General features: G+C 42.8%; 1 protein-coding gene across 3 annotated transcripts in view; it reads right to left on the reverse strand.

Annotated features, from left to right (window-relative positions):
- The window catches only part of MAP3K5 (mitogen-activated protein kinase kinase kinase 5), a 194,706-nt gene that overhangs the window by 11,516 nt on the left and 158,098 nt on the right, over nucleotides 1-25,092 (reverse strand). For 2 of the 3 annotated variants that reach the window (XR_004381165.1, XM_032844826.1), the window contains exons 20-25: nucleotides 23,054-23,231; nucleotides 22,070-22,090; nucleotides 15,296-15,473; nucleotides 15,037-15,205; nucleotides 9,460-9,645; nucleotides 6,514-6,619 (exon numbers count right to left, since the gene is read on the reverse strand). Coding sequence is in view for 2 of the 3 variants with exons in the window: in XM_032844826.1 (XP_032700717.1) it covers nucleotides 6,514-6,619; nucleotides 9,460-9,645; nucleotides 15,037-15,205; nucleotides 15,296-15,473; nucleotides 22,070-22,090; nucleotides 23,054-23,231 (838 nt within the window). In the remaining variant the exon portion in view is untranslated. Of the gene's footprint in view, nucleotides 1-1,216; nucleotides 1,491-6,513; nucleotides 6,620-9,459; nucleotides 9,646-15,036; nucleotides 15,206-15,295; nucleotides 15,474-22,069; nucleotides 22,091-23,053; nucleotides 23,232-25,092 lie in introns of those variants that run through there. The other variant, XM_032844827.1, reaches the window with a different exon arrangement.

Genomic DNA, 25,092 nt, shown 5'->3' on the forward strand with positions numbered 1-25,092 from the left:
TTGAGACAAGCTTATTACTTCACTCAGCATAATGTCCTTAAGATTCATCCATGTTGTAGCATGTATCAGAATTTCCTTCCTTTTTAAGGCTGAATAATATTCCATTGCATGTATAGACCACATTTTGTTTATCCTTTCATTTGTCGGTGGATACTTGTGTTGGTTCCACCTCTTGGTTTATTGTAACTAATGCTGTTATGAATGTGGGTATGCAAATATCTCTTTGAGATCCTGCTTTTAATTATTTCTTTGGATATATACCCAGTAGAGGAACTGCTGGATCATATGACAATTATTATTAAAGATTTTCTTTATTTATTTGAGAAGGAAAGAACACAGAAGGGGAGAGAGAGGGAGAAGCAGACTCCCCATTGAGCAGGGAGCCCAATGCGGGGCTTGATCCCAGCACCCTCAGATCATGACCTGAGCTGAAGGCAGATGCCTAACCAAATGAGCCACCCAGGCACCCTCGTATGACAATTCTAGTTTTAAATTTTTTGAGGAGCCATTATGCTATTTTCCACGGTGGCTGCACTGTTTGATAATTTCACCAAGAGTGTACAAGGGTTCTAATCTCTCTACATCCTTGTTCTTTATCTCTTAAGGTTAACAAAGTCCCACCTCCACTCTGCTTTCTACATTATTTCTTTCCAAAATTCCATTTCCTAACTCATCTACAGAAGGGGAGAGGGCTCAAAATCAGGGGTTTTAGTGCTGCAAACCCAGAACCCAGTACAGGGATTAGGACATATTAGTCTAAGAAATGTAGACAAAATGGAAGAGTTATAATACTAGGATTATTTGTATTTATAAGGGAACCAAATAATTTTTTAAAATTTCACTTTACAAATAACTTAGGGAACCTGGATGGCTTGGTCAGTTAAGCATCCAGCTCTTGATTTTGGCTCAGGTCATGATCTCAGGGTCCTGAGATGGCACCACCTGCATCTGGCTCTGTGCTCAGCCAGGAGTCTGCTTGAGATTCTCTTCTGCCCTCCCTCTTCCCACCACCCCCCACTCTCTCTCTCTCTAAAATAAATTTTAAAATCTTAAAAAAATAAAAAGAAAAAAGAAGAAAGAACAATTCTAACTTAAGTTAGAACATAAGATTAGGCCTTTTAAAATTTTCTAAAATTATTCTTAAATTTCTTTTATGGTATCCAAACTAAAATTTTAAAAACAATTAAAAAGTTTTGTTGTGCTGTTGACTATTATCTCATGTTTGGGGAGGGAAATGTTCTGATATTTATTATTATATTTAAATACCCCCTCATATAGCCCTAACTCTACATTTTGTTATTTTATGTATGTACAAATGATTGAAAAATTCTCTCAAATAATTTGAAGAAAGTAGAAAATTGTAAGCAAATGCAATACTTTGTTATTTTGGTCTTTTGTGGCAGCTCCCTGATTATACATCACCAAATTCCACACTGTAAAATATGCAAGTGGATGGAGCAACTGGTCTTTGTCCTCAAAGAAATAACAACCTAAAGGAGAGCCAGAAGGAATATACAGAAGAGCCGTAAGGGCAGGCACAGAGATGACATGGAATTATAAGCACAAATTAAAGCAGCTAAAAATGTCTTAGATGATCTCAGTTATAGACCTAGCTACACATACAATTCACATGTGCATGTGTTAAAAATGCTAAGAGGTAAATAAAGAACATTTGCAATAACCAAATTCAGTGGTGGTTTGCTCATGGATTGTATCATGGAAGCAGAAGAGCTTAAGCAGGATTCTGGAGGAGGGGAACGCCTTGCTTGGAGGGGAGAGGGGCAGTGGCATTTGAGAGAAGAAGTTCAAATGGTGGTCCAGAGCCCCCTGAGAAGAATGGAAGGCAGAATGGGCTGTCGAGAAAGAGAGAAGTGTGAGGAGAAAAGCATGGACCCGGGGTTTGGAATGGGGGCCCTTTAATGAGCAGGTGGTATTTAAGCCCATGTGTGGGAATCTAGAGCTGGTGCCTGTTTCCAATACAGCAAGATGGACTCAAACCGCAGTACTCTTCCCACTTCCCTGCGCCCAGACAACACTCCAATTGGTTCTTTCCCCAGAGGAACATAACCAGACTCAGCTTCTTTAACACAGGGTATTTCTGACACCGAAGAAGATTATGGTCCTTGTCAGTGCAGAGTATGACTCCCACTGTAAGTTCAGATGGTACAGAATGCTGGTCATTTTACTTTCAGGTGGACACAGGGCACATGAGTAGTTTAGCTGAACTGGTAATAATATCAAATACTTTAGCATTAAAAATTATTGTTAATGTAGTTAGTATGCCTCCATTATCAATTCTCTCTTGGCATTGCCAACATGGTCTCTATGCTCAGCATTTCTCCATCTGGTCACCCACAACCAGGCTGATTCCTGATGACAAGTGAGAAAAGAGGCTGAGTTAAAAAAAAACAAAAAAAACAACCTCTTAAGGGGCTTGCACTGTACTTTCTGTTCTGTGTGCTCTTTTGGGAGAAGGATTGAATACTTTTTAATTTTGTTTACTTTTCAATTTTGAAAGTATGGCAGAATAACAAAAAAGTTGCAAAAATGATACAGAGAGTTCCTGTATACCCTTCAGCTTGCCCTAAACTTGACATCTTATGCAACTGTGGTACTAGGACCAAACCCAGGAAACTGACATTGCTATCATACACTACATAATCTACAGACCTTGTTGAATTTCACCAGGTTTCCCAATGATGCCCTCGTTCTTTTTTTTTTTTTCTTTAAGATTTTATTTATTTATTTTGACAGACAGAGAGAGCATGTAAGCAGGGGGTGCGGCAGAGGGATGCACAGAAAGAAGCTGGCTCCCTGATGAGCAGGGAGCCAGACGTTGGGCTGGATCTAGGACCCTGGTATCGTGACCTGAGCTGAAGGCAGATGCTTAACTGACTGAGCCACCTAGGCACCCCTAATGCCCTTCTTCTGAAGCAGAATCCCATACTGCATTTGGTCATCATGTCTCCTTAGTCTCTTCCAGTCTGAGACAGTACCCAGGTATTTCTTTGTTTCCTACGACCTCCTCCACACTTTTGAGGAGTACTGGTCAGTTATTTTGGTACTATGACCCTTGTTTGGGGTTCACCAATGTCTTGTCATGATGAAGTTGAGACTATGCATTTTTGGCAAGAATAGCACAAAGGCGATGTTGTGCACTACTAAATGAATCATGTCAGGGCGTACAAGATCCTGATGTCTTATTCCTAGTGATGCTGACCTTGATCATTTAGTACAGGACATGTCTGTCAGTTTCCTCCACTGTAAAATCACTGTTTTCCCTTTGAAATTAGTAAATATCTTGTGGGCAGACACTGTGTGGCCATTCAAATCCCTGTTTCTCATTACTCTTTTGCCTACTAATTTTAGCACCCATCGATGCTTCTTGCCTTCAATAATTATTAATGTGCTGTTTGCCTAATGGTGATTGTCTATTTTCCTCATACCTTCTACATTTATTAACTAGAATTCTATAACAAAGACCTGGCTCTTCTCCTTCATATACTTATTTATTCAATTATTTCAGTATAGGCTTACAGATACTTAGTTTATTCTATATACTATAACCCAAGACTATTATTATTTTATTGTTCAAATTATTCTGGCTTAGATTTTTCGGAACTCCTTCAAATGGGTGTGGTCTCCAGTGTCCTTTCAAAAAGCCTCCATCCTTTTTGGCATCACAGGATGTTCTAGGCTCATGTATATTTTCCCTGCCCCAGATCTGGAATCAACTGTCACTCCAGGGAGCACTGATTGCTTTTATTGGAGAATGGTGTTTAGATACTAAGATCTGGGTCCTCTCTGAGGAGAGACCTAGGACATGCATGCACTGATGATGACATACTTTTAAATCTGTGGTTTTCTTTAGTATGTGTTTCAAAATTTTGTAGGCCAATTGTACTGTTTTGTCACCAAGAAGGAATTTTTATCAGGGGAAGATGAAGACAAGCATTTTTAACATTTGTTTGAACGTTTAAGTGTCTTTGAATCTCAATTGTATAACAAAATCTTTAGGAACATTCAGAAATTAGATGGAACTCTCAAGTGCTTGAAATCAATTCCTCTTGGTCACACATTTCATTATTTATATGTTGGTATACAAATGTATACAGTCTTCCCCTTTCCTAGGAGGAATATAAAAAATATCTCTCCAGTAATTCTCCAAAATTTCTACTTAAAAATGCTTGCGAACAGTAATTTGGGTTTTCATCTGAGACTCCTAATGTCCTCAAACAATTTCACAGTGGAAGGACAAATAGCTTTCCTTAGCAAACCCTCTTCTTAAAGAACATGGCTTGTTCCATACACATGTTGGGTAGAAGCAGTGCTCACCAATGTGCCCCACCCTCATACCCCCGAGACACCCATGTGAGCAGAAGATGTGCCTCTCTTCACTCTCCCTAAACTTACCAGTGTTTCAACTACCGTATGATGATCAGTGTGCTTTTTAAACTTCCGATTTGGGGAAGAGTATTACATTTACAGAAACATTGCAAAGATCATACAGAGAATTCCCATACACCTTCCAGTTCCCCTAATACATCTTATATAACTGGTGTATTCATCAAAACCAAGAAATTAACACTGGTATAACACTATTAACTAAACTACAGACTTCATTCAGATTATACAAGTTTTTCACTGATTTTTTTTTCTATGCCAGGATATAATCCATTGCATTTAGGTAATCCATTTTTGAAGGGAAGTTTTAAAAAATTAGATCAACAGATCATTTATATGCTATTTAAATATTTCAAGGTATAATCCCTCTCTCCTTTGCTCATTTAGATCGCTACTGTGTTTAACTTATGCCTACACCTATCCCTTTCACTAATACACACCTAGTTCCTTTCATTCCTCCTATCTTCTGAATATATAACCCCTCTAGGGTATATTCCTCACATCCAGGTTTATCCTAACGATATATTCCCAAAATACAAGAATCTGTTAACTTGGTTAGAGCATTACATTAGGTCTACACTAGCATTACCTTCCCTAGGTTCACATCCAATTGCTAATTACGTGTTTCCATGCCTCTAGAATTTTTTCTAAGTTATGCAAATTTTCTACCCTCATTTGTTATAATCAGGTGAAACTCATTTATGTATTATTTCAACTCCTATTTATCAGGGGTCCACTGATTTACAGGCACTGTGCTGGACAATATGCTCTGCATGGAATAAAGTGGACACGGTTACCCTCGGTGAGGGTGACAGCCACGAGACAGGAAAATAACGGCGGTTTCAAACTGGCAAGGCATCACAAATGGGAGAAAACACTTCCAAGGAGACAGAACAGCAGTGGAGCCTACTTTAGACTGCGTGGTGGGTCAGGACTGTCTGAGGAGGCACCTTTTAAACGGAGACCTGAAGAATGAGAAGGAACAGGGCAAGAGCAATGAGGGGGTGGAGGTGTGGTCTGAGTAGAGGATCAGCGTGTTCGGGGATATTGGAACTTCCCATATTTCTTTCTTACAGAAGAAGGAAATAAATTAATCTTTACTGAGGTTTCATATAAACTTTGACACATGTGCCCTCACTCTCAAACAAGGTATTTTGAGAGAAGAGAGGGAATTCCACAGCACAGAAGGCTGGCGATGACTTAAGTTTGTGGTGCCATGTAAATAAATAACCTAAATTTTAAGATACTTCATTATCTAATCCTTTCAAACTTCTATTTTAGACTGCTTTATAATACATGCATAAATTAGTGCAACATATTTCTAGTTTATGTATCTAAATCTGTTTATCTATCTACTTATCTCTATACACACACACATACACACACACACACACACACACACACCCCCTCCCACACACACATATAGGATGGAAGAGCTCTGCTTAAAATGTTTTACTAGTGAATACACTATCAAAAGTACTTGGAAGTTTGCCTTGGAATATGAATGTGCCTCTCACTCCATAAAACTCTGTTTCATCAACACTACCCCTTTTGTACCTCATAGCAAGCATAGCTGGGATCTGTCTAGACCAGTGATTTCCAAACCTGGCTGTGTATCAAAATGACCTGGGAACTGGATTAAAATCAGATTCCTGGGCTTTTTTCCCAGCAGATTCTTACTCACTCAGTCTGCGATGGGGCTTGGAGAGCTATAATTTTAAAGAGCTCCTGACATCCCTCAGTGCACCAGCTGGTTTGGGAACCACCAGTAAAGGATGACACGAGGGTGTGCTTTGTGGGTACAAGTATCTGCATATTGAAGTGCATATGCGTTTGGGTGTCCTGCATAACCCCCTCTTTCTCGCCATACCCAGACACGCTCTTTAAAGACAAGGAAGCTATCTTCTTCACCCATAGTAGACATTTGGCTTGGTGTTCATCGCTTAGACTGGAGGCACTAGATAAATATTATTCGGTGGCTTTAAAAGGATTAAACAAAAAGGCTAACTTGGCCTGAAAGGCAGTAAGGAAGACACCATAAATGACAGATCAATAGTAATTTAAAATGTCACACACTAAATATTTGCCAAGTAACTAAATATTCCTGACCTGGCACCAGAATGGTGATGGCCGTCTGCACCGCCTTTCGGATGATACTGTCTAAGGCAAACATCCAGTGTGGCTTGATATTATGATTCCGAAGAACTTTATTGACCTGGAGAAAGAGGGTGACATTTAGTCTGCTTTAATTTTTAACTGCAAATAACCTAGATGACACAAGCATCAGGATGACATTCTAGCAACAACAACAACTAAAAGGTTTCTTCACCTTGAATTGTGCATAATTTCTTTATGTCACTGGGAAACAATGAAAAATGGCCACTTTGAATCAAAGTCTGGTGATCCCCATGGGAGCAAATCAAAGGCAGTCTGGTTAAATGAAATGTGGCTTCTTTGGAACTCAGAACAAGCTACTTCGGCTTTTCATGGCGTCTGCAAACTGGATGGTGGAGGTGGTAAAGGAGGAAAAAATAACCTAATGGGTTTGAAATAAAAACAAACACTGGTCTCTAGTGTTGTGACTCTGAGGTTTCATATAACCACATGCTTCAGCCTAGTCTAGTGACTTGGAAAAGCAGGTAAGGGAGGAAATGAGCATGTGTGTTGCTACCTCCAGATTTGCCACAGTGCATGCCTTATCTTCCTTCCCACAGTTGTCTATCTCAGCAAATAGGGGAGGAACCTGCTAGAATATTCCAGAAAGGCTGTTCACATCGAAAGTCTGTGGTAAAGGGTATCTTTTTTTAGTGACTACTACTAGTTCACATATTTAAATAGACACTGAAATAGATACATGCATTACCTTTTTTTAAACTGTCATCAAATACACATGCCATAAAATTTGCCACCTTAACCACTTTTAAGCATATAATTCAGTGGCGTTAAGTACATTCACACTGTTGTGCAACCATCACACCATCCGTCTCTAGCATTCCTTGCATGCACCTCGCAAAATTGAAACTCTACACCTATTAAACAATAACTCCCCACTGCCTTCCCCTCCCAGCCCCTGGTGAACACCATTCCACTTCCCACCTCCATGAATTTGACTCCTCTAGGTCTGTCACGTAAGTGGAATCACATGGTAATTTTGAGATGGGCTTATTTCACGTAGTATAATGTGCTAGAATTTTCTTCTTTTTCAAGGGTGAATAATATCCCATTGCATGTGTAAGCTATATGTGTTATCTTTTAAAAAATAACCATTAAAATAAAGACATAAGAGAAGCTTATTTAAAACTGGGGTTAACTCCACTAACGGCTGGTCGACACGACCCTCTAAAAAAAGGTCTGGGCTCTGACCAGAGAATTGAGAAGAATCGATGGAGAAGATGCCCCAGCTGCAATCCCAGGCCAAAAGCTGGAGTTCCAGTTGCTTACTCCTGCCCTTGGTCTGTCTTCATCAAAATCCCCATAATAGTTGCTCCCAAAAGGAAGTGAACCATTGGCAGGCTCACACTTGTTCTAGGACATCCTTTCAGAATGAGTTTGTTCTCAGACCTTCATTTCTTAAAGGATCTGCCTGCTTATTTGACTAATGTAAGGTATAGCATTTAGTAAACTAGAAACTTCTCTCCTGTGTCACACGAGATGGAAGGGGATCCCCCATAACTATGAGGATAGTTACATAACTCCCCATAGCTCTTCATTAAATGGGGTACATTCTTTGGGTTCACTCCCATCCTGGATAGTGAGTGAGCAATAGCAGGTGTGTGTGTGTGTGAGAGAGAGAGAAAGAGAGAGAGCAAAAGACAGACAGAGACAGAGAGAGTGACCTGGGCTTAAGGCCCACAATTAAAACTACACCACTCAATCTGAATTCTACTGGTCAATTTGTTTTCCAGCCTCTAGGCTGGAAGCCAAATGTGCGGGCAAGTGCAAAATCAATAAATTAATTCCTTCTATTTGCAGATGGTTAGGTTTCCCTAGTTGCAGTGAAGTGTGCCTTTAGCATTTAACTATTAGTGATAGGCGCCGCCCGTTGCTTTCATCAACCATAACCTCAATCAAGTCAGGAGTGTTGTCCCTGACCACAGCACGGCACAAAGACCAAGGGGCTTACATAGAGTTTCAGAGAACGTGAGTGGCTGTTAAAGGATTTACTTTGGTTTTAAATGAGGGATCATTTGATGTGCCAAATACAACTGCCAAGACATCTACGCAGGAGAAATACATACGTTAGCAGTGAGTTAATTTGGGGAATTTAAATCCCTTCGTGCAAAGTGCTTTTGTATTTACACCAGACACTGCCAGGAACTCTCTTATTTCAGTCTCCTGCCCTCTGCGAAGGCCTCGAAGGCCTAGAAGTGGCTTCAGGCCTCTCTGGTACAGAGTTCCACAGATCAGTCTCACTCACAAAGAGCATCTCTGGTGCTGATTCAGGCTTTAGAAAGACTGGCCGTCTAGTTGATGTTGCATAGCAACCCTACTTGAGAGGCTGGAGTCTTCAGCAATCTCTCGTGGATTAATTTTCATTCAGTGTGGAATTAATGTGTACTAAACAAACGTGTTTAAAGTGTTGGGTATGGAAACCAGAGAAAAAGGCGGGGGGGGGAGGCACGGGATTTATTCAGGGGCGATCATTCCAATCCGCATGGTTGCATTTTCCCCAGTGACCACTAGGTGGCAGTTCTCGTACAGAATTTAAAAGTGCATGAGGAAAATGAGTTCCGTGGCAAGTCACCAAAACAGTGACCCGCTACAAGACCTCGTAAGAACAGAGTTCAGCCACGGGAGATGTTTGTTAGTTTTTGCTCTTTCCCATGGAGTTCGATTTCATGGGTATCCAACTTTGTGGGATACAAACACATAGCAACAAATCCGCTCCTTAGAAGCACACAGAGAGGAACCAGCTCACACTTACTCACCATCGAAAAAGAAGAGGTCATCAGACTTAGTAAAGAAACAAAAGATAACAGAACTTAACGTTTTAACCCGTTTTTCTAATTTTCGTTGGGAGTCTGTGGAAGGACATAGGCAAAATATCATACTTACAGCGTCTTGAAAACCGAAGAGCACCACCTGAACCTGGCTAATGCCGTGGCTGTCGAAGTCAAGTTCCAGCTTCAGCTTGGACAGCGTGGTGGCGATGATTTTTCGGTCCGTGGATCTCACAAATTCTCTGAGGCTTGCGATGAGGGTTGTGATATGTTCCCATTTTAGTTTAGGTTCTTCAGCCCCCTGTGAATAAAACCTGTCAGTTGATCCGTGCTAGACACATTCATCATGAGCCCGCCATTCCCACAGCCTCTGTTGGGACCTGGGCTTCAAAACGTCCCCACTAAAGGGAAGAGGCCATATTGGAACTCTATGCCCCACCAGCCCCACCAACCACCCAAGAAATAATCAGACTTTGGGAGGAAGAGTACCTACTGACACCTCAGCCAACAGCTATGATTTAGTCAGATATACAGAGCTTTCCCCAAACAGGGACAGGGTGAGGTAATACCTCTCAGAAACTTTAATGGGGAATTAAAGAGAGAACAGGCAAGGAGCCATAGGATCTTAAGCTCAAAGTTGGCCCAGAGAGACAAGTCAAAAGATAGCAGCAAGAGTACCTTTAGTTGTAAAGAAGGGAGAGTACAATCAATGGGATTGAGAGTGACTATCTACATGGAGAGGAGGAGGGAATGGACAGAAATAGAAATGGCATGCTAAGGGGGCCAAAAGCAGCCAAAGCTGAGAAGAGATGTACAAACTCTCGGAATACAAAGTAATCAGAATCACACACAAGTTTCAGTCTCTGTGGGGCTCGGCTAGGCACTACGGTTGGAATTCCTTAAGACCCTACCTCCTTCAGGTACGAGATGTCACCTACAATGTGCCCCCCAGAACTTTAACTGCCCTTAAAATGTGTCGATGCCTTTCACTTAAAACAATTCCTTACCCACCGATGAGGTAATTGGTTGTAAGACTGAACCAATGGACACGTTTATATATTAAACATATAATACGATATTTAAATGGGTTCCTTTTCTCAAAGGAAACATGGTAGGGTATTATTTATCCTCATTTAACTTTAAGAAACAAGATTTTTTTATGCTCATTTCTATCTATTATACAATTTTGTTACCGTGTCATTAAAATTAAATTCCTCAATCAGGCTTGTGATAATTACAATTTCTAGGATTCTATTACAATCAATGTACCATCAAGTTCTCTCCTTCAGTATGGTTTCATTTGGGAGCTCCCTCTCGTGTTTATGTTTTCATGAGACAAGATTATATTGAAAAGCTTGAAAGCTGTCATTAAGGAAATTAGAACGAGACTGGGAACAATTATAAACTTTCTTTTCTTACCACCAACTAAATTATACCCAAAGTAAAGATTCACAGGCAATATCATAATAACATGAAAATATGTTCAAGAAGAAAAATGTGAGTTATTCAGAAATTGGAAGCTTATCTTAGTGAAGAATCAGCTCCATGTTTGCCAGCAGTTGAAATAGCAAACATTTTTTTGACATTAGCTTTGTTTTCACAACAGACGAACATGTTGCTTCTGGTTTTCTGACGTGTGTGCCACTGTCCTACCAAGGAACACTGTCTGCTCTGGGAAATGTTTTCTGTCTGTAGTGGTTCATCCACTTACATGATCGTGGCTTCTGTTCTAACTCCTGTGTTCATGCGCACTCCTGAATGTGCTTACGAAGACGAGCATCTCCCGTATCAAGGACGCAGATTCGGCATCCAAAGGTTGCCCTTTACAGTGCGCCTTTCCTGAGCACAGCACTGTCCAGGTTCTGCTGCAAAGGCGTGCTCTATTCTTTATCCTTTAAAACTCTTCAAAAATGATGAGTGAATTTCAGAAGGATATTATGAGTCCAAAGTGCTTTTGTGGGCTGCTTTGGGACAGCAGTACTTTTGGTCTTATTAAAAAAGTTTAGGCTTGGGCACCTGGGTTGCTCAGTTGGTTAAGTGCCTGACTCTTGATTTCAGCTCAGGCATGACCTCAGGGTCATGAGATCGAGCCCCTCAACAGGCGTGTGGAGCCTGATCGAGATTCTCTCTCTCCCTCTCTCTTTGCCCCTCCCCCCTTAAAAAAAGGGGATGGGCTTGGGCGCCTGGGTGGCTCAGTGGGTTAAAGCCTCTGCTTTCAGCTCAGGTCATGATCTCAGGGTCCTGGAAACGAGTCCCGCATCGGGCTCTCTGCTTGGCGGGGAGCCTGCTTCTTCCTCTCTCTCTGCCTGCCTCTCTGCCTACTTGTAATCTCTCTCTGTCAAATAAATAAATAAAATCTTAAAAAAAAAAAGAAGTTCAAAAAAATTTAAAAAAAAAAAGGGGGTGGGCTTAAAGGTAAAGGTGTATCCAGAGATATTTAACACTACGAAAAGAATTATTTACATCTGGTTGTAGAAAAAACGTTAAGAGATTAGACAACGATGATTAGCCTGCTTGATAATGGTCACAACAGCAATAATGATAGTTAACATTTGTGAAACACTCTATTAATCTCTCAGTTGCTCATGACCTTGGTTATTCCTTATAGAAACTCCACGAGGTAGATATTGGCATTTCATTTCCTCTGTTTTGTAGGTTAGAAAATCAGCCTCAGAGAAGTTAAATAACTTGCCCAAATTGCACAGCCTCCTAATAAACAGTAAAGCCAGGCCTCCAGCAGAGGAAAGCTGAGGCCGAGCCCAGACTCCTCATCATTGCCTTCTCTTGCCTCGGTTGGCTGGAAGAGCAGGCAGTGAGCCTGAATCAGAACCTGTCTATTGCCACGCCACCAAGGGATTCACAGCACCCTTAGCGATACAATCAGAGGGACCCTTGCTATCCCTGGATGATTTGAGATGCAGCACGTGATTCTGACCCATAGTTTCTGGTCCTCACTGGTCCCTTTGTGCCGGTGCACCAAGGCATGCCCTCTGAGTTTTTTCTTCTTTCTCCTTTTATAGAGAACACTCAGGCACGCTCAAAAAACCAGGAGGCCACAGACGACTGAATAGGATTAACAAACTGCGAAATGTTAAGAATTTCAGCACACTCGTGAAGGGAAGTCTCTTGCCAGGCTCTGTGCTAAGAGCTGGGACCATGACAACGACCGAGGCAGTCCTGCCCAATGGACCTTCAAAAACCCCAAACAAGCAGATGCTTTCTGTACTGGAAGAGCTCGTCCCTAGGGATGATTATGAGATTTAGGCAATCCCTGCGTTCTGCGTGTTTTGGAGCTGAAACAGGCGTCTGACACGAGCAGCTACAGTTCAGAAAGGGCTTCGCTCCACAGCAGCGAAGGGAGATTTCCTTTCCTTCCTCCACTCCAAGCACCAGTCCCTCCCGTTTCCACTAGCACCTGTCAGCATCTGGGAGCTGTCTTCCAGGGAGGAGAGTGGGGTGGTGCTTAGGAGCACAGACCCTGGAGCCAGACTGTGTGGGTCTAAATCTGGGCTCCGCTGCTTAGGGCTGTGTGGTCGTGGCAATTACTCAGCTCCTCTGTGTCTCTGAGTCGTATGCAAGATGAGGACAACAGAACTATTACTATAGTGCTATTGCCACGAGGTTGGAGTTAGTAAATATACCTGAACTACTAAGAATAATACTGGCCCTTATGAAGCATCTGCTGTTATTAGTGTATGTTGAATATGTTTCCTGTTACTACTGTTATTACTGTAGGTTTGCTATTATTACTATGTCACCGGATGTGCCACTACTACTATGAAATATTTACTAATATTTATTGTTTTTCTTCCTCTGCTAGAATGCCAGCTTTGAGGGATATTTCTTTTTCCCAGTTTTGTTCACTGTGATGTCCACAACAAGTAGACGGGTGCCTGGCATTCAGCAGAGGTTTAATAAGTATTTGTTGAATGAATGTATGACCTCTAACTGCTGCCCAGCTGTTCCTTCCATCTAAATTTGATTCCCCTTATTTCACGCCATCCGATCCCCGATCCTTGAATGACCAGAGTAAGCAGAAGGCAAGAGAAGAGAGAAAGCCGAAGGTTCAAGATGGCTCCTGTCTTGTCCACATCTCCCACATTCCTGTGCAGCCTCCTCAGCCCTCACCCTACTCTAGCTCAGAGCCCCAACGTCCCTCAGCCCAGAGCCCCAACTTCCTGGGCCTCCAAGGAACTGCTTGAGGTAGATTTTCTCTAGGATCCACGCAGGGTCTTCCCAGAAAGTGTAGGTGGCGCCCATCTCAGTTCTCCTCATACCAGAGAGCCTGCTGGTACACATGTGGCCTTGACTCTTCCTATGCGATCAAAAGAGGTGGGCATTAGAGAACTGCTAAGAAGAAAGAATCAGCAGAGAAACTTTGTGGGGTTCTCATGATAAAGACAGGAGCCAAGAAAGAGAGTCTTGCTCTGTTTACATCCAGTACAGCTGAGAACAGGGTGATGGTTGGACTGAGAGACAAACTTGACCTATCTCCTCTAGCTCCACACTTTCCGAAGCTGTTTTCCCAAGACGGAAGGTAGGAAAGAAGGCATAGCCAGCTGGTGGTCACAGGAGCCTGAGAAGGCAGACAAGTCCCCAATGCCCATGCCACTGAAAGAAAGTACCAAGTATCAAGCCTGAAGCCAAGCATGGCTGTGGAGGCTGACATCCTGAAGAGATGTGAGCTTCTGCTTCCAACTCAGGAGGCAGCACCAGAGGCCTGGGGCTGGGGGAAACCCCATTTCTACTGGGACAAAACTGGGGAGGGGATTCTTCTTTGTATCTGTAAGCAGAATCCTAGGGAACATATTTTCCCAGGTATTACGGACTGAATTGTGTCCCCCCTGACCCCAATCAGAAGCCCTAACCTCCATTGTGATTGTGGTTGGAGAAAGGATCTTAGGAGGTAATTAAGGTCAAGTGAGATCACAACAATGGGGCTCTAATCCAACAGGAAAAGACACCCACCGGGGTGCACAGGGATAAAAGGCTGGGTAAGGATGTGGCAAGAAGGTGCCACAGACAAGCCAAGGAGAGAGGCCACAGGAGAAACCAAACCTGCTGATACCTCGCTCTCAGAGCTTCTGCCTCCAGAACCGTGAGAAATAAATTTCTGTTGTTTCAGCTACTCAGCCGGTGGGATTCTGTTACGGCAGCCCCAGCAAACGAATATACCAGGGAGTGAGAGTTCGACCAGCTTAGTTTTTTTTTCACAGCATACACAGCCTTCAACACACTATATAATTTACTTATTATGGCCATTACCCTTCATCCATCTGGATGTAGCCCCACAAGCACAGGGGTCCTTGCTGAGTCTGCAGTATTTCCTAAATGCTCAAAGGAGACCAGCAGGGAGCCTTGTGCTACCATCGGAATTAGGAAGTCACGTGGCTCAATGTGTACGTGTGGATCGATCGATAAACAAATGAACGGAGTGTAACAGGGGCTTTGCAGGCTGGTTGGAACTTCACCGCCATGAGCAAGTTGCTAGTGACTTACAAGTAGCTATGTTCAAAAATGCAGTTTCTACATCAAGGATTTCCCTTTTACCTCTCCTGGGTAGGTCTGATTCATCATCAAGAGCTCTACACCCTTCTCAAGGCTCCACGTCGCCTGGGACAGTTCCAAGCAGTGAGGACACAGCTAAGATTATGTTAACTCTGGGAAACGAAGGATCCATGAGAGATTTTACCTGAGCCAATGATTCCATTAAGTTTCTCACAACTTTGTCTTGGTCTTCTGTCAGGATCCTGTGAAGGGTGGCGCGTCTCTCACTGTCCTTCCTCAGCATGAAGAATCCAGAATCTTTTTCTTCAGGGGAAGGGGGAGCGCTGTGATCTTCAAAATTTTCATCTGGAATGCTGGAAGAATTTAGACAGCATAAATCGCCATGTCCTTTATAAAAGGACACACAACACAGTTCTTTCACCCAAAGTTGGTCAGGTCTTTACCCCAAAAAGAGCGTCCGTATTCCTTTTACATCTCTTTCTCCGCAGGATTTGGCTCTCGTTTTGAAAGAGAAGGGGTCCACCTTTAACTCCGTGTCAGGAGAAACTGAACCGTACTCGCTGCTGCTGCTCGTGTCCTCCACCAGGACAGGCACAGGCAAGGATATGCTTCGAAGATACTCTGTTTGTCACGAGAGGGGAGGAAATGGTCACTGACGCTTTTAAAAAGATACACATACTAAACACGCACCCAAAGACAGCAACACTGGTGTGTCTCGTTCCAATGACTAGTCAAATTATGCTAAGAGGCTGGTCATGGATCCCGTGGCTCCACATACAACCCAGGCAGGGGCTCGGCAGGGTAGGGGTCCCCCGGGCCCTAGAAGGAATATCTTAGGGCCATGAAACTGCAGAAGAAGAACCAGGTCCAGTAGTCCTGGGTTCCAATCCCCTCATTGCTACTGGCCACCTGTCAGACATTAGGAAGGTCATTTATGGGTCTCAGTTCTCACGTCTATAAAATAAAGGATCAGGTGGGGCATCTGGGTGGCTCAGTCGGTTGAGCATCTGCCTTTAGCTCAGGTCATGATCTCAGGGTCCTGGGATCGAGCCCTGCATTGGGATCCATGTTCAGTGGGGAGTCTTTTTCCTTCCTCTCCTCCTGTCCTTGCTGTGCTTGCTCTCTCTCTTTCTCTCTCTCAAATAAATAAATAAATACATATATTTAAAAATAAAATAAAGGATCAAGTTCGTATTTTTTTATACCATCTTCCTCACAGGCTCAAGTGTCCACCTTAGCATCTTGGGGCTGTCGTAGCCGGGGTGATTGAGGATTCTGTGATTCTAGAACATAGGTTTCAACCCTGTTTTGTCTAACAGAAATATGTTCTGTCAGTCTTATATATCAGGGTTCTGCTTAAGGGGTCATATAAAAAAGGGTCCTTTGCTAAATACAAATTTTGGAAATCAAAAGACCACATGATCTCTTAGGTCTTTCCCAGTTCCCAGAGATTGTGATCCTGCCTCAGACATGGGCTTTTATTGTGATGGAGATTCTGTTAGCCCAGCAGGAGTTACCAATGTTTCATCAAATACTAATTTTAAAGGAAGTAACTTTTGACAGAGTCATCCTTACCAAACAAGTGTCCCAATACTACAAAAGGTCTTACCAAAGAAGGCAGATGTAAAATTATAAAAAAGGAAATCCAAGGTTGCCCAGAATCCCTTTTTAACTTAATTCCTCTTCGGCTGGGCTGTTTCAACGAGGGCACCAAGCTCAAAGATGTGGGATAGTCATTCAGCTGTGAACTCCTCCCTCTGTCCGGGGTGACTACAAATCAGTAATGATTAACAGCTAGGGGTGGAGGCAGCAGGCCATCCACACTGATCAGACAGATGTACATGTTTGAGAAGCACTCATCTGATTTACCAATATATGAAAGCCAAACAGACCTTCCCTTTCTTTTCTTTGCCCTTTTCCTCCAACTATCTCTGGATTCTATCCCTATGATTCCACATACAGATATGTCTTATGATCTGCTATATATATACTTGGAAGAAAATATACCATATTACGAATGGTAGTTATTTCCAGAAAATGTGATTTGGGGTGACTGTGACTTTATTTTTCCAAAATTTCCAAACCTTCTACAATAAACAAGTATTATTTTTGTAATCAGAAAAATATGTTATTATAAATATTTTTCACAAGCATATACTCAATAGGTGGTCACACCACATTACCAAGAACTTGATTTACTTCATAACACACTTAGTGATGATCCAGAAGATTAAAAAAATCCCATTACACAGCAGGAAGTGACATTTCTCTGAAAATGGATTGCCCTGACCACACCCATCAGGGAAGCTTTCTGAAGCTGCTGAGTCTTAGAAAAAGTTTTCTAGCTCTATCTAGGAGCTTCCTTAATCACAGAAACTTGCAGGTAGGACACGTCCTACCCGCCTTGGTTATACCGAAGATGTCATGTACTACTGTTCTATTATTCTATCCCACTTACAGCTCCGATGAAGAAAACAGGTGTTAGAGAGATACTTGGCTTTGGTTTCAACTGTAGGGAGGAAGAAGAGATGTATACAGCTTCCTGGGATAGTTCCTCTCTGAGGAAATCATCCCAGTGATCAGTTAACTAGAAAGTCTCTCAAGGAGGAATTGGTTGACCCACCTTCTGTCATTGAATTTACTGCACTGCTGATTCACTTGAAGGTAGGAACTGAGATGAAGCTAAGAAGAGCTGCTCTGGGTTTACCAAGTCAACACCACAATCCCTTAGTTAAAGGTTAAGTGCAAACAGCTACATTGAAGAGATGTTGGGGGTGGGGTTGGGGGAGGAGAGGAAGCACCTGCAGGCAGCATTTCCCAAACTTACTTGACCACGGAATGCCCTCTTTCCTGGGACAGCTCATGGACCCAGCACTTTGTGGACTAAATTTTAGGAAGCGCTGCTGTAACAGAAAGCAAATGAGCAACCTCTTGCTGGCAACAGTAAGGTTTGTCTAAGAGGAGACAGGTCTGTCGGAGGGCCCAAACAGGACTGCTTCTGCAAGGACATTTCTGGGAGTTTCCAAGACCTATAGTGTGCTTTGTTTCACTCTGCATTTCCGGGGACAGATTGCTGAATGGACAAAACAGCTGCTGGCTGGGCCAAATATGGATTCAAGGCACAGGAGCAGGGCTTGCATTGCTATTAGCTATCAAGCCCTTAAAGCTAAATGTGGCTGGTAGAAAAGGATAGCTGAATCAAGCTCTCACCCTTCTCTTGGCTCGATGGGATGGCCAACATCTTTGTGAGGAAGGCACAAAAGCCCTGCAGTGGGGTTCATTGTGGACCCCCTGGACTCAGTGAGGGCATCTTTCCCAGCTCACAGAGTGGAGATCCTCTCTCAACGTGTGTTCCATGCAGAAATGGAGGCAGGCATCATTTATAGGCCAAAGACAAAATTGTTGTTCCTTGGGACTAAATTCTATCTAGAATGCTACCACATGGAGTTTCTATCCTGCGTTTCTATAAGTAAAGATTCTAAAGAATAGAGGGAGTGAGGATTTGACTTGCCTTGCTCTTTGGTTTTTTGGTCAGATTATGTGATTTAATAGCCCAGTACCGAGAAGGGCTGTGTCGTACCTGTGAATTAGGGTTGCTATGGATACCAACTGCCTAAAGGAAGTCTCATGAGGTAACACTGTCTATGTTTAAGGATGGAATCCAGTGCCCAGGGTCATTATGGCTCACCTAGGAAAAAAAGGGACTTGTAGATATTTTGTATGCTCTGTGTACACAGCCCTGAATCCCTCTTCTACCAGATTTAAGTTTAATCTTAAATTTGATTACTCTTCTCTGTTGGGCTCATGCAGTCATTCATCCAGCATATATCTACTAGATATCTAATATTTGTTGGGTAGCCAACAGGACTCACTGCTGGATTGAAGGGAGGGTATGAAAGGGAGGAATCAAAAATGACCCTGAGGTGTCTGGCTTAAGAAATGAATGAATGAAAGAACTACTTATATACTAAGATGAAAAGGAATCCAGGCTGAACTGGAAGTTATTTTTGGTGGGGAAGAGGTGTGATCTGAGCATTCAGTTTAAGAAATTAAGGCCATGGAATGAGTCTGGAGCTCAAAAGACAGAGCTGGGGACATAACTCTAGCAGTCCCCTGCCTACAGATGGTATTTAAAGCAAAGGATGACATAATTTAGGGAGGGATGAGGAGAGAGCAGAGGTCCCAGACCTTAAGAACACCAATATTTAGAGGAAAAGGAGGTAGCAAAGGAGAATGACTGGAGAAGCCATGAAGCTAGAGGAAATCAGGAGAATGGGGGGGGGGTGTCACAGAAGCCCCCGGAGGAGAGGGCTAACAGAAGAGAGGAGACGTATCTAGGCCAAAAGCCACTGAGAGGATGAGCAAATTCAGAATTTGGCCAAATGGATCCCATTAGTGACCCAGAACAAGGCAGGGTCAATGGTCAGTGACACCAGACACAATGTAGGCTAGACACTAGATTAGTGGGAAAGAGGTGGGGAAGATCAGGGGACACTGCTCTTCAAGACCTGAAGCTGGGATGAGGAGCAGGAAAAGTGGGGTGTTAGCCAATGAAGCAGTAAGTAGTGTCAGGGGAAAGGTTAGTTTAGGACAGAAAACACTAGAGCATGGGTAGATGGGGAGTTATGTGGAGAGGGGGAAGGTGAAGAAGTCAGGGGTGTGTGGGGTCAGAAGCCAAGTGGGGGTTCACCTTCTGTTGGAAAATGAATACTCCCTCCTCCATGATGGGGGAAAGAGGGAGAAAAGGGGATGCCGAGGCAGGCAAGTATGTATATTCTTGGTGGAAACGTGATGAAATCCATTCCTGAGATTTCTAGCTTCTCAAGTTGTAAAAGATTTCCAGGTAAGTGAGAAACCACAGTGCCTTTCTGGGGAGAAACTCAGGTATAACTGTTACCACAGAAGCATGCTGACAGTTTCTGGAGAGCACGGAGGTCACAAGTCCCCTGATATCAGCTCAAATACACTGAAGTTCTGGAGCCTCCAGAGGTCAGAGAGAAGCCTGGCAGGAGTTAAGTCACTTGCCTGTATGCTACTCTCTCTTCAATTTTTTTTTTAAAGATTTTCTTTACTTATTTGAGAGAATGGGCGTGAGCAGCAGGAGAAGGGCAGAGAAAGAAGGAGAAGCAGGACGTGGCGCTCACCACAGGGCTCGATCCCTGGGCTCCATCCCAGGACTCTGAGATCATGACCTGAGCTGAAGGCAGAGGCTTAACCAACCGAGGCACCCAGGCGCCCCATGTCTTTGTCAACTCTTAAGAAATCCTTTGCTGTAGGGCTGGCCATGGGAAGTCTTAGAGAGGCTGAATGACTTCTCTGAGGATAGGAAATGTCAAAGGTATGCCTCTGGAAGAGTATTTCTTGTTGTTCTTTTGTGGGAGCTGATGGGTACGGGTTCCCTTAACCGTTAGGATGTCTATCCTCATCCCAATAAAAATTCCCTAAAAAGATGGCTTTATTATGGGTAGACTGGCATGGGGAGGGAGCACATGGGGCCAATCTATGGGCTCCAGACTGCTGGGAGCTTCTGTCTAGGGGGAGGGAGAGGGCTCTAACTTCAGCAAATTGGCTATGCCCATTTTGGGAAAGGGGGAATGTTCTAACTCCCTCCCATCACTGTGAGAGCTGCCTTAGATCCTAACAGCTATTCAAAAGCACCAGGGACTCTAAGTTCTCTGAGTTCGGGACAGTTTAGGGACAGAGCTCAGTCAGAGCCAACTCCTAATTATCACCCTGTCTCCTGTCTCTGACTGCCCAAATCTCACAGGTTGTCACACTTTATCGAGCAAAGAAGTCATCAGGTTGTTTACTTAAAAGTGTAGCATTCTAGGTTATAGCTATAGATTCTGGGAAGGGCCAGAAATCTTAATTTTTAACAAACATTCCAAGTGACCCATGCAGGCAGATCTAGGTCTGAGTCATGCCTATATTTTGAGGGCCTAGGCCCTAGGCCCTAGATCCTGAGTGCTAAGTGCACAGCAGAGGTTTAAAAAGGTTACCTAGTAAATGTTATTAAATAAATGATTCTTCGGGCAGCTCTCAGAACGAGCCATCAATAGCTTCACAGTTCAATATGGTAGCTGCTAGCCCCCTGTGCTTATTTACAGGAACCTTTCAATGAAATTAAAATTAAAATTAAAATTCAGGGCCTCTGTCAATGTAGCCCCATTTCAACTGTTCAAAGCACATATGCTTAGTGGCTAAGGGATTGGACAGTGTAGATAGAGGACGTTTCTATTATCACAGAATTACAGACCCCGTGATTTTAATTCCAGATTAAAGTCTTTCCCTGGCTCTCCCCTCCTGATTGATAATTCTCATAGGGAGCTCTTTGGGATATGCTCCTGCTTACCCCCTCCACGTTCAACTCCTCCCCATGTATTTTAAGCCCAGCAATGCTGAGCCACCTCCTGCCCGCTTCACACACAGCGGGGTTTCACGCTTACAGCTTTAGCTCATGCTAGGACTGACCTCGCCTGGCTCCCCACTCGCCCTCTGTGACTCCCTCTGCACTGACTACATTACACCACGGAGCAGCGGATTTTTTCCTTGTGTGTCTCCCTTACAAGAACGTCTTCTTAAAGACAGGAACTATGCTTTTCTCATCCTTATGATTTCAGGACCTAGCTCATTCCTTGTGCACACAGCAGAGTCACAGTGTTTATTAAGTTAAAACAAATTGCTTCATTCTCTGGGTCTTTGTGTAGCAATGGGAGAGCAGTCTGAGATTGGGCAAGTCATGTCTCTCGAAGGCGGAAGGAGGTCCTCCTCATCACCACCCTCCCACTCTTCCTGTTGAAGTGGGCGCCCCTCGAGGTAGGGCAGTGCCCTCTGCTCCAGACAGAAAGTGTTTATGACCCGTAAAGAACTGGGGAAGGAAGAGTCCTGCAGCTTGCATTCTTTGAGGAGAGGTAAAGCCAGGCTGTAGTTTGTAGTCATAATTAACAGGAGGCATAAAGTGCTCTGTAACACCTAAGAACACTCATAATTGGGACTGTAGCCGCTAACTGGGTTAGCACATCCGTTTTTGCTTTCCTAAGGAGGAGAGGGGGTTCTGAAGGAATGAGCCCAGCCAGGCCTGCAGCTGCACACAGCCTTGGTACCTGGGAGCCTCCCACGGAGGCAAAATGCAGAGGTTTTTTAATGGGAAATCTAGAGCTTATCACATAATCACGTACCAAACTTCAGCTCAATGTGAAATATAAAAATGAACTCACCATTTGATCCAGCTGAAAGGGCTGTGGGAAGAAGAGCAAACAGCAACATAAGCACATGTTGGGTTTGTTGCTAAACACAGATAACAGAAAAACGGATGCTTGAAATCGGATCAATGTCCTTTGCAAACACTCAATCTGTCTATCCTCATCCCCGATAAACACAAAAATGTCAACAACAAAGGGATCATTTACTTGCTTTTCCTTTCTGAACTAAGTTTTGGACATTATTGCAAAAGACAATTTTGCTGTTTTACTTGTAACTGGCAATCTTCTTTTCTTTTCTTTTTTTTTCTTTCTTTCACATTGCAGGGGGTTAGTGATTCAGAAAGATATCCTCTAAGAGGCAATAGGTATTTGCCTAAAATTCAAAGAACACAGTACTGGATGGCCTGGAAGTTTTAACAGCTCCATAAGAGCTCTGGAGCCCATCAGTGGTGATTTAGAGTTTCAGCTCTAAAAGGCCATATTTCGGTGTGCCTGGGTGGCTCAGTGGGTTAAAGCCTCAGCCTTCGGCTCAGGTCATGATCCCAGGATCCTGGGATCGAGCCCTGCATTGGGCTCTCTGCTCAGCAGGGAGCCTGCTTCCTCCCTCTCTCTCTCTCTGCCTGCCTCTCTGCCTGCTTGTGATCTCTTTCTGTCAAAATAAAATAAAATCTTAACAAAAAATAAAAGGCTATATATATTTCACCCCTTTTAGACTTTAACCCTTGTATCAGTGATGCAAGATTGCTATAGATCCTGATACATGACCTACCTACTAACCAGCCAATGAAAGACTACTATGTATGAGGTCCCAGCATTCACGAAATTGATGGTAAGGCGGCTTCCTGAAACCAAAACTGAATGTCTAAGCGCAATGTGCTAATGTTTATACCAACTTCTAGTGATATCTATAAGCAGAGTACTTCTGGAAAAATCTTCTACCTTAAAAGCTTAGGGTTTATAGTGACTCTGACCCATGTCCTCTTCAATGCAACCACGTACCTGAAAGCTTAGGTTGTGTCTTTTTCTTTTTGCTCGAAACTTTTAAGAACTCATCAACAAGCAAGTCGTTAGCACAGGCTCTCTTGTCAGGGTCAGGTTCAAAACACTTCAGTATGAATGCCTTGGCCTCTGCTGACATGGACTCTGGGATCTCTGGGTGGACTTTAAACATTCCCACCTAAGACACAACACATGTAGCTTCTGAGTGACCATCTCATCATATGAGCTCCAGGATTGAAAACTTGGCCTCCTAGCACAAAAAAATCCTTTACTGTATTCTATAGACTCATACCTCTCCTCAAAGTGACAGAGGGTATTTTTTTTCTCTAGGTTATGGAAAGTATCCAGAGTGTTTTTGTAACTTTGTCAGTGACATAGACCAAGCAATTATGTTAAGACAGTAGACAGCACTATGAAGTAAGAATTCAGTCCTTGACATTTTAGAACACGTTAGCACACTGGCATGCAAGAAAGAGATTTTTAATTCAAACCGTTGTGTTGACCATAATAGCTATGTGCCAGGAACTGTGCTTGGCTTTTTGATTTATGAAATGTATTGAATACTCCCAACAACCCACTGGATTAAGTATTATCCCTGTTACAACAATGAAAAAAATGAGTTTCAGAGGGGTGAGTGATACGTTCTAGAAAGGCAGGTCTGGGATTCAAACCTTAATTTGTTTGGCTTAAAGCCTGTGTTCTTTCCCCTATGCCATGAAACATGAATATTTCTCCTGTCTCAAATTGCCCATATGCAGTCAAATGCTCTACCACTGTCAAATTGCCCATATGAAGAGATATTTTAAAATACCTTAAAATTAAACAGAATTTTTGTAACAATTAGAATTTTCTTCTCACTGCTAGCCATTCTAAATTCTTTTTAAAAATGTTTTCATGTAGTTAGTAGAGAAAATTTTCTAAGGAAATCTTTTTTGTTATTACACAGCTTATAGAAGCGTATTATTATATAAGCAATAATATACAGTTATTTGTAGTAATTATATAGAATTTATTATATGTAAGATACTCTTGTAAGTACTTTATTATCTCATATATGTCTCAAAAAAACTTTATTAGATAAGTACTATTTTTATACCCATTTTATAGATGAGGAAAATGTGGTACCAGAGGGTTAAGCAATTTTCCCAAAGTCATTAAAAGAGTTTGACTGTGTTGGAGCCTAGATTCAAACACTGTAAATCAGTACTAGAGTCTTACTGTATAATAATCCCTGCACTAATAGGTAATGGAGCAGCATTTCAGAGTGAAATCCTAGAGATGGGTGAAAAGTCGAAAGTTGAAACATTGACCCAGAAAAGAAAGACATCATTTATGTCGAGAATCGCAGCTCTCTTAGCAGCTCTCATTGCCCTTCTGGTTTGGGTACAGTCCTTGGTTCTGTATCAGCAGTATCCCATCAGATCATCTTCAAGCTGAAAGGAAGCCAAGCCTTCTACACAAGTAGAAGGTATATGACACATGGCCCCTCACGAGAAGCTATTCACAGTGGAATAAGTGCTAGAAACACAGTCAATGGCAAGGAAAGAAATCACAAATTCTCATCAGAAGTGCTCTGCCTTAGAGAACAGCAGATGGGTGAGCTTTACTTCTTGGGAAACAGGTTCTCAGTTTAAACCTTCCTCCAGCTTGGCAGTGTTGCAGGTGAGGACAGATGGGGACAGCAGGGGCTCAGAGTAGGTCACTGCTTTGCTCAGTCCCTGGATTCCCAGGCTGTGGCCCCTGGGCTCTGTCAGCCCTATTTCCATATCCAGCACTCCCTGTTTTGGGAGGTAACTCCCAGGAGAGTTACGAATGAATGGGCAAGGCTACAAGCTAGAAGAGTAGCTATACTAAGAATACGACTGACGTCCTTAAAATAGCAATTACTGTCCACCCCTTTCTTAGTGGAGCTTCCAAACTCTTATGATAGAGAAGGAAAATATTGCTTTGATTTAATACTTAAATGAAGTAAGTGTCTTCCTATCTCCCTCTATGGAAGATTTCAGACCGTTTCCCAAAGAGCTTAAATCATCTTCCAG

Source organism: Lontra canadensis, unplaced genomic scaffold (assembly GCF_010015895.1).
Source record: "Lontra canadensis isolate GAN:19392208 unplaced genomic scaffold, GSC_riverotter_1.0 scaffold156, whole genome shotgun sequence".
NCBI lineage: Eukaryota > Metazoa > Chordata > Mammalia > Carnivora > Mustelidae > Lontra > Lontra canadensis.